Genomic DNA, 17500 nt, shown 5'->3' with positions numbered 1-17500 from the left:
TATCTAAGGATCATCTATAGTCACATTATGTCTCTGCTGTATAGCGATGTACATGGTGATTATTAGCCTTTATTCCATTGTGATTGACATGTCTCTTTGACCCTCACTGACCCTACAGATTTCTGTCACACTGCACATATACAGGCTACACAAATATTAGTCAATAGAAACTCCCTAAATTCACCACATTTTTTAAAATTTGAATTTTACAGTAAGAGATGTTGTCTGATTTGTTAAAAAAGGCAGAATTAAAACTGATTTACAACCTAAATATGAAGCTTGAGCAGAAGAAGACATAATGTCCTACTTTCTAAGGACCCAATTTTAATTATATTAAGTAATATTACATATTAAGTAAAAACAAAAGTGTTAGCATGTTGCCTCATGTTAACACGTCTGGTATTCAAGGGATACTTTGCGCAGCATCAACAAAATTCATTATATTACACTTGTTATTTTACTACCCTACATGATGTGCTGTAACCATAGCAACCAGACCAATCATGCATCTCAGCCAAAGTCCAAGAATTTCTTCCCAAATGTAAACTCCACCAAGTCGAACATTAACACCGGACGAGCTGCTGAGTCAATTATTACTGACACGTCTGTAGTCAGCTAATGTTAACTTAGTGCTGCTACATGTATTTAATAAGTCACTGTGACACAACTGACATATAATGATACTTTATTTTATCAACACTTTGAGAAGACAAAGAAACTTTCATTTTGAGTTCTGAGGTTTTTAACATGACCACAGTGCAATGCCCTGTAGCAGCCCAACAACAGAGGTGGAAAGTAACATTTGTTACTGTAACAAGTACATTTACTGTAGGTACTTTAAAGGTCCAGTGTGTTGGCAGAAATGGAATATAATATTATAAGTATGTTTTCTTTAGTGTTTGATCACCTGAAAATATGAATCATTGTGTTTTCATTACCTTAGAATGAGGCGTTTATAACTACACAGGAAGCAGGTCCTTGTCTGTGGAGATCACAATGTTGCATGTCCATGTTTCTACAGTAGCCCAGAACAGACAAACTAAACACTGGCTCTAGACAGGGACATTTACAGTGTTGTGTTAGCAACCGTAGTTAGGAGCCAAAAAACGCCCCAGAGATTTTGAAAAACACAGATTTTTTATTTTTTTTTTTTTAATTTAACATGAAACTGCTGTGTTCAGTGTTTTCACCGGTTTAAATCACCTGGGACCAGTTGCACACCTTAAGTTGTTTCCTCAAGTATGACACTTGTGGCTTCATTGCTCCTTAGCTGAGGGACTTACAGAGTTGCAAAGAATCCCTTACAACGTTTCCTGATTAAGGAAAATTGTTAAGGCATTAACTGAGTTGAAAGAGATTTTACAGCGCTTGGACTCACACTTGTGATGCCCATTTTCATCTCACAAAGTTTGCTTATAGGTAGAAAAAATGGCAGAAGAAAAAAGACAAGAAAACCATATTGGTCAGAGGAGGAAAAGGTCATACGATCTGGAGGAACACAATCATAGGAAGCACAAACTACAAAGTAAATTTGACCCCCAAATACCAGAAAATGACCGTGGGAAGAAGCAATGAAAACTAATTCAGTCACATCTATAGTGTAAAATCAAAAGCATATCCATTGGGTTCTCCTGGTTGCAGAAAGACGTGTCTCAGGGTGTGTTAGTTTTGTCATTTATCACCATAAACTTGGTCATGTTGCAGTTAAGATAGAGTCAGAGGAACCTTAAGTTGTTGTTTGTTTTTTTTTTACCTTGGTTTGGCTGCTAAGATCATTTGTGCAGCAGTCTACAGATCCCTTAAGTATAAGACCAAAACAAGGAGAAAACCATAAATACTTAAATGAACATTTTAAGGAAAGCTTAAGGAGAAAACGTATGGGTGTTTTGTTCAACTGATTTTATTTTGAGGAAACCTTAACCAGGACCCTGAGGAAAATCTTAACTTAAGGTGTTTTGTGCATTTGGCTCCTGGTCCATTTGTTTTGGAGAGTAAAAACCTCCTGAACAATAAACACTGAAGGAATTCTAACCAGGAGCAGTTTCAGCTGGTTGCAGTCTGCCCCCCACCATTAGAGACATAAATCCCCTTAAATCTTACATACTTGACCTCTTAGTAAAACTCTGAATGCAGGACTTTCACTAGAGTAAAAGTTCAGAGTACTACAGTGTGTCCTCCTCTCTGTGATGTGGGAGACTCTGGCGTTGGTTTGGCATGTCAGTATTTTTGTTGCTCCAGACGCCTCGAGGCTCCAGAAACATTCACTGACGTCATCTCCACAATCCTAACCTTTAAATCGGGCTCAGCTCTTCTTCTCAAAAAGGCTTTTCTTAAATAACACTTAAACACAAACATTTTGTCTTTTACATCGACTTCCACTGATTATGTTTCATTTATCGTGACATAACTTTATTTATAAATCATGCAGAGACAAAATGAGAAACCCAGTTGAAAGTGCTGATGCGGAGCTTTCAAACAACATTTGTTAAGAGGAATTTTTAAAACTTTTAGTTATTGTTATTTCCAGTGATTTACAGACTTTTAAATTAAAAAGATAAAAGATGAAATCACTTTAAATGTAACCAAACTATATTATGCATCCATTTCTTCCTCTTCCTGCTGTGTATAAACAGTGAAGCAATATTTGTGCAACCTTTAACTGCTCTATAAGAATATTTTGAGCCATTATCAATAAAGATTTGTATATTTTTATTGGTACGTGTGGGCTCCTTGCAGTTTTATACTTCATTGAACTGAAAAAAATGCGAAGTCAGACTTATAGTTTGTGAGTCTGTGCTGAACAAAGACAAACTTTAATGCATAGAAAGTCACCAAATTGGACTTAAATGAACTCTAACTGCTGTCTGAAAACACACTGACAGTATTCTTTGTGGGTAGATTTTTAACTTTGTTCTTTGAAAATGCAAAAAGTTTTCTTGCTCGCTGGGATGGACCGACTGTAAACATCTCAAACTAAATCAAATTATCATGTTGAATGTCACGTTGTGCAGAAGCTGGTGTGTTTTACCGCCTCTTTCTCAGCGTTGTCACGCAGCAGAAAGCCTCAGACTGTGAGTGTGATGACACAGAAAAAAGCAGACTTTTCTCTGCAGGGGTTTGATGTGTGTGTGTCATGTATCAGTCCCAGGGTGTGACAGACGGGACGGTCAGCTGCTGCACACAGAGGAGCGACTGTGTCTGCGTCCAGCTGCTGTCTGAAGCTGCATGGATGCCTTTTTGTCCAAACATTCATTTCTCACTTATAAACTACTTCACTTTCCCTGAAGTCAACAGAGAAGAACGAATCTGATAAATAAACACCACAGATATTGATACTATCATTTATTCTGTCCCCTTTCCCCTAATTCTCCATCAGGACGCCTTTTGGAGTCGTAATGACTTTGTTTTTCATTACTTAAAATAAAAGTTATTTATACATTTTTATCTCCTTTCAAGTTTCAGCACTTTCTCTCTGATTGTTACAGGATGTGGGAGGAGGTGAGTGGGCCTATTGTTGTCTGCAATGTCCTGGAACCACTGCAAATCTGAATAAACATATTTTTAAAACAATAAATAAAGAGTCAAAGCTTCTTTGCAGGTTTTATTGATTAATTACTGCTCTTATATATTTTGCATTAGAGCTGAACAAACTTAAATCCAACACAGGTGAGAACTTTGGTTGATTTGGACAAAAGTAAAGACATAAAAAATCTGTTAAAGTTTCTGCATCTCTCAGGTTTTATGATTTTGTTTTGCCTCTGGGTAAAAATAACACAATGTTAAACTATGTATTTATAAATAAAGGTTTCAAGTGAATGTTTAAAGGAGCCCTCGTGAGTTTTAGACCACTGTGATGACGGCAGGACCTGCTCATCAACACATTCAGAGAGAGGTAACTAAGCAAAGTTAAAGTTAAAGTCCCACTGACTGTCACACACCTGAGTGTGAGAAATTTGTTCTCCACATTTGGCCCATCCCCTGAGGGAGCGGTGAGCAGCGGCGGTGCTGCGCTTGGGAATCATGTGGTGATGTAACCCCCATATTTCAACCCCAACATTTACTCATCTGCTGTACATAAGTTATCCTCATAAAACCGTTACACATGCAACAGTTGATATGATATCAAAAGTGGTGGTTCCCAACTGGTTGGTTGCGGTCAAAAAGTGGGTCACAGGTTCATTCTGAATGGACCTCAACTGACTCACAACATAGCAAGTTTGTAAAAACACACTTTATTTTTAAGTACAGTAAATTTCCTGCACAGAGCTTTTATTTTGAAGTGCCGTTTTCTGCCGAGAGTGAAACACATGATGCTAAATGTATTAAACTGTGGGGCCTCAAACTAGTGACTAAGGGTGCTTTCACACCTGCCCTGTTAGTTCAGTTAAAATCAAAGTCAAGTTCATTTGCCCCCTCAGTGCGGTTCGTTTGGGCAGGTGTGAACACAGCAATCACAATCAGGTGTGCACCACAACAACCAGACAGAGACCTTCTTGAAGAGGTGGTCTCAGTCCGGTTACAAAGGAACTCTGGTGCGGTTCGCTTGTGGTGAGAAGGTGTTCCGACCTGGATGTGAACCAACTGCAGTCACATGACACATTGTTTGGGTTAAACATGAGCATGTTACAGTCCTGGAGGATTATTAATGTGCACCTCCTCCTGTACTGCCTTAATATGCACATTCAGCACATCCAATGCATCAAAACATTGTTTTCTAGTTGGAGCCGCGCCTCGTTTTCAAACTGTATGGTTTGACTAAAATGAACAATGACAGCAATATAGTCCACGATGAGCAGCGCTAAAATCAACCTGCGTAGTTGTCCCTCCATTGTGACATTAGAAAGTGTCACATTTATCTTGCAAGTGTACTCTTCTTCAACGTTTGCTTTACTTCCTGGATTTTTCCCACATGGAAATTCTGACCAATCAAGAGCAGCTTTCTCACACAAGGCATTTGATTTGGCCCGTAGCTAACTTATTTGTCGAGTGTTTGGTCTGTGATGTAATAGGTCCAATACTAACAAGCTGAAAGGAGGCATACTGCCACATATCGTAGCGGAGTCAGGCATATTTTGTGCTGATATACTAGGACAATGGCCTCAGGTGGGTCTGAGTTCTCTTGGAGTGTTCACATGCTGAGTCACCGCTCTGAGTCCATTTAAAGGGCCCCACTTAAAAAAAATCCAAACCATCCCTTACTTATAACCGAGTATTTTTACACACTACTTTCACATGAGTAAAGGATCTGAATACTTCCTCCACCACTGTGTACATGTAGGCACAGAGAGTAATGATCGTAGCATCAGAATAAGATCAATATATATGTTGACTGTGACAGTGAACTCACCTCGGCTGAATGAGGCCTTCTGGTTGGTTGGACAGATTTCAGTAATTCTTTATGGAGCCAATCAGGTCCAAGTTCAGCTGTGGTGAGTGTTGTGGACGAATTCCCTGGTGAAAAGGAAGGAGTTTAAAACACGTATATATCTGTGTATGAATACACAAGTAAAGTGTGAATGAAGTGTGAGTACAGCAGGTGATGTCAGACTGCAGGCAGCTGCAGACGCTGGTTAACAACAAGTTAACAGACGCCTGCAGACAAAGGTCATTTCATTGGTCAACACTGAGCACACAAAGAGGTCACAGTTTCACCATCAGCCAGCGTCCATTCACTTTCTGACAGACTGTGGCAGCAGCAGCAGCAGCAGCAGCAGAAGATCACTGCTGAACGGTTGTGAAAGTTCAACTGAAAAGCAGTTTTGGCTCTAAATACATGAAAATTTTCAGAGTATTATGGGGTGTCAGATCTCTTCCTGCCCTCCTTTGTTTTTGTTGGTTGATCCATTAAGTCTGGTGAAAACATTTCCTTCCTCTTCTATAGACTTGAGCCCGGGCAACTGTTAAACTTGGCAGCAGCCACTTTTATCTTTTCACGCTCAGTCTCCAGGAGACAAACACTTCCTTCAAAACACAAAATAACTTCAAGTGACAAATGTGGTTATGCTTTGATGCATAAATTGAATACAATCTCAATTAAATAACAGCTTTCCCACTGCTGATGTCGAACCTCTGACACAGCTGAAGTGTGTTTCCTGACTCCCCTCACCTCCTGCTGGGCTCCTCTGTGGTCTCTGGGTTTTATTGAAGGAACAGTTAAACATTTTGGTAAATATGCTTGTTTGTTAAAAAGATTCCTAAACAAAGCCATGACCCACGCACCTTAACTACTTCTTCTTTCCAGGATATCATTATCATATATCGTAGGGCAAAAAAGAAGCTCCTTTTGACTGTAGATCTTACCTAGAAAGAGGGAGGCTGCAGAAGTTGCCTGAGAATCACAAAGTTTACTTCAGGATCAGAGTAACCCAGTGATAGCTGTCTGTACATCCATGTGTACACTGCAAACAGGAGCTGCTGATAAATAATTCGGCATACTTTTATTGTTGCTAGCTGGCTACATGTAAACAAATATGAGCTAAAGTAACAAGGCTAAAGAAGCAGGCCACAGCTAACTGTCAACTCACAGAAATTATTACAGTTCCTGTTTACACACCCCAAATTCAAGACAGACTTATATTCATATTCTGTGTGACTGCTAATAAACTATCTGGCATACTTTTAATGACGACTATATGTAAAACAGGCTGACCATAAGATGGCTGAAAATATGGGCCACAGCTGTTCACTCACAGAATTTGTTACACTTCCTGTTCACAACAACCCAGTCCATGATACACATATTTTTAGATTCAGTATGACTTACACTCTACAAAACTTTCCACTCACTTTTATCAGAGGTAATCGCCCATAAGTTTTCTTCAGTACCAATGTAATCCAGTGACAGTTGTCTGTACATCCGAGGGTGCACCGCAAACTGGAGCTGCTGATAAATAATTCAGCATACTTTTTTTTAAAGTTCACCAACTGTCAAAAGGGTGTTCCCCAGAGCATTATGGGAGCTGTAGTTCCAAAAGTGAGCGCATAATTGTCCCTTAAATACACCTGACAAAAATTTAAACACAGCACTTTTTTTGGCTCCCATTTTTCACAGGTTTAAGTTAAAGAATTAAGATTTTTTTTATACTTTCAAAGGAGTTATTTCTCTCAAATTTTGGTCGCAAATTCGTTAAAATAGCTCTTCTCCTTTTCCAAGATAATCTATCCACCTGACAGGTGTGACATATCAAGGTGCTGATTAAACACAGCTGAGCCCTGGGCAGCTGGTCACAATGAAAGGCTGTGGTGGTGGAAATTAAGTGTGTTGTGTTTAAATTTTTGTTTGACACAAGAGTAAGACAAAAGAATAATAACAAGAATGATAGAGTGCATTAATATTAACATTTTTCTTGTGGCACCATCTATATATCTAACATATACATTTACAAATAAATATCAGCTTCATGTGAGAGTCTTGTAGTTCTGTTGTTTCAGGGTTTCATGCTTTAAAAATAACGTTTACCTTGTACCTTGGTCTTTAATTGCTCTTGTATCATTTCTATTCTTACCTTTCTCATTTCCCCATCTGATCCTGAATGTGTACCTCATATTATTATACGTATTTATATTTCTGTCTTAGTGCTGCTGCAACTCTGAATTTCCCCTCTGGAATCAACGACAGCTCATCTTATCTTGAAGGAACGGCGTGTAAGATTTAGGGGGATTGAGTGGTAACTAGCAGTGAGGATGGCAGATTGCAACCAGCTGAAACTTCACCTGGTTAGAGTCCTTTCAGTGTTCATGAGCGTCCAGGAGGTTTTTACTGTGAGCTTAATAATCTACAGAGGTCTCGTCCTTTTCAAAACAAACGGACCAGGTGATTTAAACCAGTTAAAACAAGCAGTTTAACGTAGTCAAACTCTGTAAAATTGTAAAATGTTCCTTAATGGTGATTCCACTTGTGACAGGTGCATACTTTCTCCTGCATCCTTAGCAAACTCATCTGGCTGTGTCCTAATTTGTCCATTTATTGGAGTTCGATCTTCAAAACGCTGTGGGATATTTTTAAAATGAGAATTAGCCCAGATCCTCTGACAGCTATTTTTGGCATAGCAGGAGAGGAAAATAAGAATCTTTAAAGGGCCAGTGTGTAAAATGGGTTGAAAACAGTGACATCAGTGGTCAAATTTTAGATTGCAGGGCTCACTCGCACACCCCTCCCGTCGGGTAAATGACGGTGGCCTCGTAGGGACAAAAAGCCTTGCGCTTGAGTTTTTCAGGAGTAGGTCTATCTAGCCACAAGATGAATATTTATTTAGAAATCTAAACCATGTTACGATATTGTAATGAATCCCTCACGAGGAGACCAGAGGAGCGTTCAGGAAAAAGGCCAGTTTATTTGAGCACTCCAAAAACTCTGGTAACACTCCAGGGGGTAAAAGACTCCGTCCCAAACTCTGACTCTTCTAGTGTAACAGACACACTTCATAACTTTACACACATACTCGTTTACCATACTGAGTGGGGACCCCCTCCCCTCTCTGCTCAACCTCCAGCCAGCACACTTACTGACAGCGTAGCCGGTAAACAGAGCTCAGCTGTTTATTTAGCCTAGCAATATCTCCGAACTATAGTAGCTGCAATGGACGACTTTGAACGCGATTTTGAAGAGTTTCTTGTAGTGGACACAGACCCAGAGCCATACCTGTTTGAGCCGGAGCATACAGATGAGGAACTCCATGTGTTTGATGCTGGGCGGGCGAGAAGAGAGGCTGAATGCACAGAATGGGATTGGGTGCTACTGCTGCCATCTTTGGGGAGATATATCACCAGCATATATCAAAGCGCCGCAGAGAGTGCATCACAAGGAGTGAAGTTGCGTCTTCTTTTCCTCGCAGATGACGGTTCAGGTTCATTCTCTCCTGTTGTGTGGTAAGTGTGGTCCATTCGCAAACTTTATAACTAAAAAAAACTTTTCACTACTCTCTATCGACGAACTACTAACACTCTCTGCTGTTTCCTCCTCCTTCTTCCTTCCTTCCGCTGTCTTTGTTGGTTTATTTATACACGCGAAACGCGTTCTCTGGCTGGCTGGATTGTCTGCTCGGTCTGCCGTACATACATGGCGGCGCAAGATGGCGACCTCTCTAAAGCAAGGCCCTTGCTATATATATATATATATATATATATATATATATATAAATATAAAAGCATAATTATAAGGCTACGAAAACCAAACGAATTTTATTTTATAGCGATTATACACTTGTATAAACATATTAATGGGTAGAATATTCAGATTCAGATTCAGATTGACAATAAACCATGACAAATATTACACACTGGCCCTTTAAGGATCTAAACTCAAAATAACGAAGGACGGAGGTTAATCCTTCTCCACTGGAAGAACCCTCATACACCGACCTGGACTCGAAACCAAGATTCCCATTAAATGGCTCCTCTGATAAATTTCTGAGAATCTGGAATCCATATATGGAATATATAAAAGCCAGAATCTAAACCCCCACTTTATCGATAACTCCATGTGAAGTAAGTCACAATTACTTTATTTTTAACATCTTGTTGCAGCCGATCATAATAGGATAGGTCCTGACTGGGACTTTATCTTGTGTGACTGCCTGTTTCTTTAAAGGTTATGTATGGTAAATGGTAAATGGACCTGCGTTTGTATAGCACCTTTCTAGTTATCCGACCACTCAAAGCGCTTTTTACACTACGAGTCACATTCACCCATTCACGCAGACATTCATACACTGGTGGCCAAGGCTACCATACGAGGTGCTTTTAACACACTCACACACTGATGGAAGCAACATTGGGAGCAATTTGGGGTTCAGTATCTTGCTCAAGGATACTTTGACATGCAGACTGGAGGAGCCGGGGGTCAAACCGCTGATCTTCCAATTGGTGGACGACCCGCTCTACCTCTGAGCCCCGTTGTGTGTATCTGTACATCAGTGTACATGGGTATGTGTTTTTTATTTGAGTGTTTTCTTTTACCTTAGCTTATATGTTAAAAAAAACAACAACAATAAAAATATATTTAAGAAAGTGTTTTTTGAAGCTCTTGTGCCAGTGTTTGGCTTGTCCATTACGGTCTACTGTAGAAACATGGTGGTGCAACATAACGATCTCTGTAGACAAGGACCCGCTCCCTATGTTCATATAAACAGCTCATACTAAGGTAACAAAAACACAACAATTCTTTCAGGTGATTATAAACTTAAGAAAACATACTAATTATATTTTACTCCAGTTCTGCCAATATATCCCCCTAAATCCTCCACACTGGACCTTTAAGTTGAATATAATATAAATAAGTATAAACTCTTCAGTTGAGACAAAGCCGTTTGGATTGTGTCAGTCTCATTGCCGTCCAGCTCCTGTTTACTTACATCCCAAAAAGCTGACAATATTAAGTCGTCACCTGACGACAGGATTAATTCAACTGACAAACTTCAGATCAAATGTCTTTTAAAGTGTATTTTTTAAAGCATTTGAAACAGAAGAAACAGTGAACAGAGAAATCAAGTAACCACTCATTTTCTTTTGGATCGTGTGTAACCAAAATTCATCTCCAACTCCAGCAGTGAAAAATCTCACAGTTCAGCAAACATCAAACATCAACAACAACTTAAAGTCGACTCCGCTCCGCTCTGCTCTGGAGTCAGATTACAATCAGCCAAATGTCGGTATAAAGATGAACAGCCGTTAAAACACGTACAGAATAAGGCATAGCACGAAATATTGTCATTCTTAAGTCAAAGATGTTTTTGGATTGAAATGAAACGTGATCAAACCAACCAACAGTCTGTTCCTGCGCCGCACATGAATCACCTAGAAAAACACACTTCTTGTAAATCATCAGTCTGACGACAGCTCGGGCAGCATCCTGCGCACAAACATTATGCTCTCAAACACAGGTCGGCTTTATACAGTAATAACTGCATGCATACGATACAGACGTGCACTATACGTAAAAATAAAAACAAAGGTTTTATCTGTCAGTAAAATGAAATAGCTTGGAGCTAATCATACAGCAAACGTTAAGAAGTAGTTTGACATTTTAGGGAAATACACTCAACCTCCTGAGACCTCAGCTTTTGTATTAATTTTTAATTTCTTCTAGCTTTTTGGCAATAGTAGGACCTGATCACATGGGGACGATCGGTTTGTTTTAATAGTCAAAAGTTGGCAATAAAGTAAAGAAAAAAAAAACACTTCAACTTAATGAAGCAAAAATAAAAAGAGCCACTGGGCCCTGTGTCCAGTGGATCAGATTCAACCTAGACAGGACCACATCATTATGCTGATGAAGAATCATGCATCATATGTTTATATGAATTTTCCTTTCATTACTATTGCAATCACTACTACCATTAACTTTTAATGTCAACTTTATGTTGTTACTGGTTTTTGCCCACTTGTCCACCTCTGTACATACTATTTAATGCACATTTGTGTGGATGTGTATGCTTCTGAGTTTGTCTGTGTGTGTCAGCATGTGTTTTATGTATTACATCATGTGTGGAGACGTGTGTGGGTGTGTGTATGTATAGTTTATGTGTATATGTTATGGTATTTGTTTGGGGGAATCAGTTCATTGCTAATGTCAAGTCTAAATTGGCAGCCAGAGGGAGGCTTAGCCATGACTACATGACCCCCAGATATGTATATGTGTGCCATGCTGTGTGTTGCTATGTGTCGTGTATGTTAATTGTTTTAAAAATAATAATAACAAAAAACAAGTTTCAACCATAAAATTTGATCACGTTTTGTATCTTGCCGACTTCTGTGTTGCGATCGGCTTGTAAATGGATTAGTGTATTGTGGTCTTGCTAAAACTAAATGGCACAAAAAAGTGTCCATGAACGAGGACAACAGGTCTGAGTTAAGCAAAATTAAGTATAAAGTGCAGCAATCCCAAAATGTGATGTCTTTCTATAAGGACGCAGGGTTGTGGGAAATTAATTTTCTTTTAGGCTGAAAGATAGATAAGAAGTACAGCGCCAGAGCTCAGAGACGATTAGCTTAGCTTAGCTTAGCTTAGCATAAAGACTAAAAACTAACAACTACAGCATGAACCTCCTGTAAAACCCCAGACTGTTAATTTTACATTTGTATTTGTGTAGAGCTTTAATGAAATATATTGTATTAATTGGAGATCTTTAGAGTTGTTTTTCTAATTTCATAATTTTTCCAGGAAGTTTATGACCATGGGCACTCCGTTGCTGTGAAAAATTCAGTCGAAGGCTGACATGAAAACTCATTTGGCTGCTTGTAATTATGGTCCAAATAATTAACTGTATTTCCCAAAATGTCAAACTATTCCTTGACCTTAAAAACACAAAGCAAACCTTACATAACATTTGTAAAAACAAACAAACAAAAAACAACAAAGCAAAAGTGAGCATCTGCCTGCTGAGTTCATCCTGTCTCAGCTCACTGTATCCGCACACTTATTAAATACAGGCACCTATAACATGATAAAATACTACAGAAGTGTGCGCTAAAAGCAACAGTTAAATATCGTCATGCAGTTTTTAAAACTTACTTGAATTACTTTAAGCCTGAGCTTTGGCTGGAAACACCCAAACATGAAGCTGATGCATCGGTGAAAAAGAACATGTTTCAAATATATAACTTGCAGCAGTAAACATCTAAACAAATATGGCAGAATGCAGTATGGCATAGCAGGATAGCACCTTTTTCTTTCGGTTCTTGCATTCGATCATTATGGCACAATCATCAGATTCAAGAGAAAAATACTCTCCTTAAAAACAGGCTCAAAAGCATTTACAATATGTACAGTTTATACAATATATACAGTGTGAAGCAGCAATGTCTGCATTTCTAATAGAAATATAAAGCCTTTATACATCGTTACACTCTAGCTGTTTCGTTTCTGTCAGGCACTACATGACTGAATATCCCATTGGCACAGAAGCTGAAGCAGAGAGCAGCTCAATAGACATTTAGTTTGACACTAATAGATTGTTCCCAAAGTAGAACTGACTTTTATTCTGGCAACAAGTGCTTAATTATTATATATAGAACAAGGGCCACTCAGTAGCCTTCAGTTTAACAATGTTCATCAGTCAAAGGAGTCAGTCAGTCAGAGGAGAAAGATTTCAGCACAACATCCAGCTGAACATGGACGGATATGAGACAGTGGGCCTCTGGGAACTAACATGCATCAGCAATCAACTGCAACCACGACACAGCTACACATAAGTTTGTAGTTTGTGGTCGTTTGCGGTTGTTCTGCATGTATTCGTAGTTTTCTGCGTCTTTTTATGGTTGTTGTGTGTCATTTTGTAAACAATTTCTGTCTCTTTCAAGCTGTTTTGTGAATTTGTTTTGCATCTCTTTGTGGTTGATTTGCCTTTGTTTATAGTCGTCTTGCGTCTCTTTAAGGGTCCTTTTATGTCTCTGTGGTTGTTTGGCGTGTTTTTGTGGTGGTTTTGTATGTATTTGTAGTTGTTTTGTGTCTCCTTGTGGTTGTTTTGCCTCTGCTTGTAGTCATCATGCGCCTCTTTACAGGTGTTTTGCATCTTGTGATTGTTTTTCATCTCTATGTGGTAGTGTTGCATGAATTTATAGTTGTTTTTTGCCTCTGTAGTCGTTTTGTGTTTCATTGAGGTTGACTTGAGTCTCTTTATAGTTATTTTGCCTCTGTTTGTAGTCATCCTTCCACCCCTTTAAGGTTGTTTTGCATCTTGTTGTAATTGTTTGTCATCTCTTTGTGGTAGTTTTGCATGTATTTGTAGTTTTTTGTCTCCATGTGTTTTTTTGCCTCTGTAGTTGTTTTGTGTTTCTTTGAGATCGTTTTGACTTGTCTCTCTTTGAGGTCCTTTTGCATCTTTGTGGTTGTTTCGCATCTTGTTGTGGTGGTTTTACGTGTATTTGTAGTCGTCTTGCATCACTTTGAGGTTGTTTTGCATCTTGTTGTAGTAGTTTTGCAAGCATTTGTAGTTGTTTTGTATCTCTGTGTTTTCTTTTTGTCTCTGCAGTCATTTTGTGTCTCTTCGAGGTTGTTTTGCATCCCTGTGATTGATTTGCATCTCTTTGTAGTTCTTTTGTGGTCAGTATGTGTCTCTTAACTTAACTCTTAACTCGGTCATTTTACACATCTTTGTGGTTCTTTTGCATGCCATTATAGTTGTTTTGCATTTCTTTAAAGTTGATGCATGTCTCTATGGTCATTTTGCTTGCCTGTGAATGTTTTGTGTCGCTTTGTGGTTTTTTGGCATCTGTTTGTGGTTGTTCTGTGGTCCATGTGTGTCTCTTTGTAGCTGTTTTGTATCTCTTCAATCGTTTTGCATCTCTTCGTCATTGTCTTGCATCATTTTGTAAACATTTTGTGTCTCTTGTCGTTTTGCATCATTTTGTGGTTGCTTGCTTCTCTTTGACGTCATTTCTAAGTCTATGTGTAGTTATTTAGTGTCTCTTTGTAGCTGTTTTCTGTCTCTTCAGTCATTTTGCATCTCTTTGTGGTTCTTTCACGTCTTCTGGTTGTTTTGCCACTGTTCGTAGTCAGTGTGTGCAGTGTATGTCTCTGTGTTTATTTTGCATCTCTTTGTGGTTGTTTAATATCTGTTTGTGGTAATTTCCGTCTCTTTGTAGTTATGTTGTGTCTCTTCAGTCATTTTGCATCTCACTGTGGTTGTTTAGCATTTATGTCTCTGTGCGTCTTTGTGGTCATTTTGTGTTTCATTTTGCAGCTGAAGCCCATAAGGCCCCCTGAACATTTGGGCCCCTTGGCTGGTCTGCTGGTTTTGTAATCTATCCATCCAGCTGAGGTTTTCCCAGTGATGCAGCTCAGTGGTTCCAAATCGTTTTTATGTCACACGTTCCCCTACAGTCTTTTTCTAACTAGGTTTTCTGCATTTTTACTCGACCTATAGATTGACTCTAATTGGTGGAAAGCTGTGGCTTGTCTTGTGCAGTCCGACTACCATAGTTGGTAAGATATTGTGAAAATACTACAGATCAGAATCATGCACATTTGTAATCCTGTCATCCAAATTTGTGTGTTGATTTTTTCTAAATATAAATGTATAATATGTGTTCTTAATCATAATTTAGATTTATTCAGATTAGCTGAGCATCACAATCTTTCCATGTAGCCTCTGGTAACTGCAGAAGGAGCCCTGGTTTGGAATCGCTGGTGTCGTTATCGTTAGTTCAGTGATGTAGTGTTATTTTGTTGCAACCCTACACCACTGGGTCGGCCTGTTAGATGTCAGAGTAGAACTCCGTGTTGACGTCGACATTGTGTAAGACAGACTTCTGGTCGCCAGCTGACATCCTGTTCAACATCTCCGCTGACAGAGAGTAACTGCTCCCAGACTTCTCCTCAAACCAGCTGTCCAGCGCTCGCTTCCCATCGAAGTTAGCGATTGGCGGTCCGTTCACTGCCACAGTCAGCAGGTCGTTCATCTGCTCCAGAGTCAGCCGGGAACGATTGTTTCTACACATCTTCTGAAGAGAACCTCTGCCTTTATCGCAGCAGGCTGTGGAACTCGGCAGGACTCTGACAACCTGCACAATCCGATTCAGCAGAGGGAAGCGCTGCTTGTACCTGCAGATGTGACTGATGACCTCCTTAAAACCGTTCATGCTGTAGTAGTCTGCCTTCAGATCCTTCCATTCCACCACCAGGCTGCCCCTGGCCTCGGTCCTGGAGCCCTCCTGACCTGCAGAGGGAACGGACTCCAGATGGTTTAATATCACCTGGATTTCTTCCTCCCCGTATGCTTGTAGCTCCTCCTGGTTCTGAGGCCAGGTGGACAGGTCCAGGACCTTGCAGGCTTTGGCGAACGAGCGACTCTGCAGATCCAACCTCTGAGACAGGATGCCCTGGCTCCTGTTGCAGATCTTTTCCCGTATGGATTGAAACTTGGACTCAGCTACACGCAGGTTCTTCAGATCAACGCCATTAAAACTTTCACGGAAGTTTTCCTCAAACTCCTGCAGATACTCTCCAGGGCAGTCCACCAACTGTCCAATCTCCAGAATGGCTTCTTCTATCTTGGCTTCCACCTGTGACACCAGCAGGTAGTCTCCCTGGAAGTTGAAGGCTAATCGTGAGAGAACAGCTATGATATCCAGGAGGAAGTAGATGAGCTTTACGGACTGATAGTCCATGAGGAACTGGAGGAGGGTAAGGGCAATGGCTGCAGCGTCCGCTCTGTGTGTCTGGCTGCTGATCTCCTTCAGATGGGCGACTACCTCCAGGTAATCTTTGATGAGCGCGTTAAGGACATTTGGTTCTCCTATGATCCATCGAATGGCTCTGATGTCCCCAAGAAACTCTGTCTCCTCAGACAGTGTTGGAGCAGTGGATCGCAGCTCGGCCATCATGCGAGGGGAGTAGCGATAGAAACTGAGGAGCTGCTTGAGGTTGTTCTCCAGATCCTCTAAGCAGGGGAGCTCCTTCCCACTGATGGCATCCAGCACCTCCAGATGGGGCCGATGGATCATGATCGGAAGGCAGAGAATCCATGGAAAAGTCTTTTGTACAGCTATGTACAGGTTGCCTCTCATTCCTGTAGAGATGTTGGTGCCATCTACCCCCAGACCCACCACCAGCAAGTCCTGAAACCTGAGGCCGAGGACGCCAAAGGCTCGATCCATAGCCTGCAGATATCCGTCCACACTGGCCATGCTCAGTCTCTGCAAGGACAGGAACTCTGTGTTTGGGGAGCCCTCGTTGGTAATGAACTGAACGTAGACTGCCACCATGTCTGAGAAAAGGTCATCATTTTGGGCATCCATTATGACACTTAGGAAAGGTGATAGACGCATCTTCTCAGCCAGGTCTTCTTTTAAAGCCCGGGCGATGTGGTGGAGGAGGATCTGACAGTCTCCGTCATTCATGTACTGGTCCACCACTTTGAGCTCACACCTCTTCAGAAGCTCTGCCAGTGGACGGAGGTCGGAGAAGGGCCGTCCCTCCATGGCCAGGTGGTACGCTGCATTGAACAGCAGCATCATGTTCTTGCACATCTCCTCAGTCTTCTCTGGATGCATGCGCAACTTGTATAGCTGCAGACACTTTTTATGGAGGTTGCTCTGACTGTGGAGCTTGATGGTGTGGATCTTAAACTGCTTGGAGCCGATAATAAAGGCAGAGGTTCGGGATGACTGGACGGTGTATTGGCGGCAGACATGGCACCACATCTCATTGAGGGTCGGTGAGTAGCGAAGGAACCAGAATTTTTTCAGCCACTCTTGCTTGAAGCGACGAATCCGCCGGCCTCCTCCAGAGGAAAGCTTCAGTGAGTCTTCCGGAGAAATCACCAGATCTGCAGCAATTGACTCATCAGCGGAGTCCACGTCCTGGTCGTCTTCATCCAGGACCACCTGAGTGGGCGTCAAGGGCTCCATAACTGCAAAGAAAAATAAATTCAACATCTGCTGCCAGCTTTAGGCCCCATTCAGACAGAGCATGATTTAGCAGATTTTTGTAGTTGTACTCAATCAGAGTGAAACTTTTTGCTCCTTGCTTTTGAAATGAATTGAAAAAACTTCAACTCAG

The 17500-nt window shown here is 40.6% G+C and overlaps 1 protein-coding gene across 2 annotated transcripts in view; it reads right to left on the bottom strand.

Annotated features, from left to right (window-relative positions):
* The window catches only part of prdm11 (PR domain containing 11), a 28599-nt gene that overhangs the window by 206 nt on the left and 10893 nt on the right, over positions 1-17500 (bottom strand). The window contains exons 7-8 of one of the 2 annotated variants that reach the window (XM_049573627.1): positions 6787-17351; positions 5348-5451 (exon numbers count right to left, since the gene is read on the bottom strand). In XM_049573627.1, the coding sequence (XP_049429584.1) occupies positions 15196-17351 (2156 nt within the window). In that variant the 3' untranslated portion in view covers positions 5348-5451; positions 6787-15195. Of the gene's footprint in view, positions 1-5347; positions 5452-6278; positions 6301-6786; positions 17352-17500 lie in introns of those variants that run through there. The other variant, XM_049573629.1, reaches the window with a different exon arrangement.

Source organism: Epinephelus fuscoguttatus, linkage group LG4, assembly GCF_011397635.1.
Source record: "Epinephelus fuscoguttatus linkage group LG4, E.fuscoguttatus.final_Chr_v1".
In the NCBI taxonomy this organism is placed as follows: domain Eukaryota; kingdom Metazoa; phylum Chordata; class Actinopteri; order Perciformes; family Serranidae; genus Epinephelus; species Epinephelus fuscoguttatus.
The sequence above is the reverse complement of the archived record's forward strand: the minus strand, read 5'-3'. Positions and strand labels throughout refer to the sequence as shown.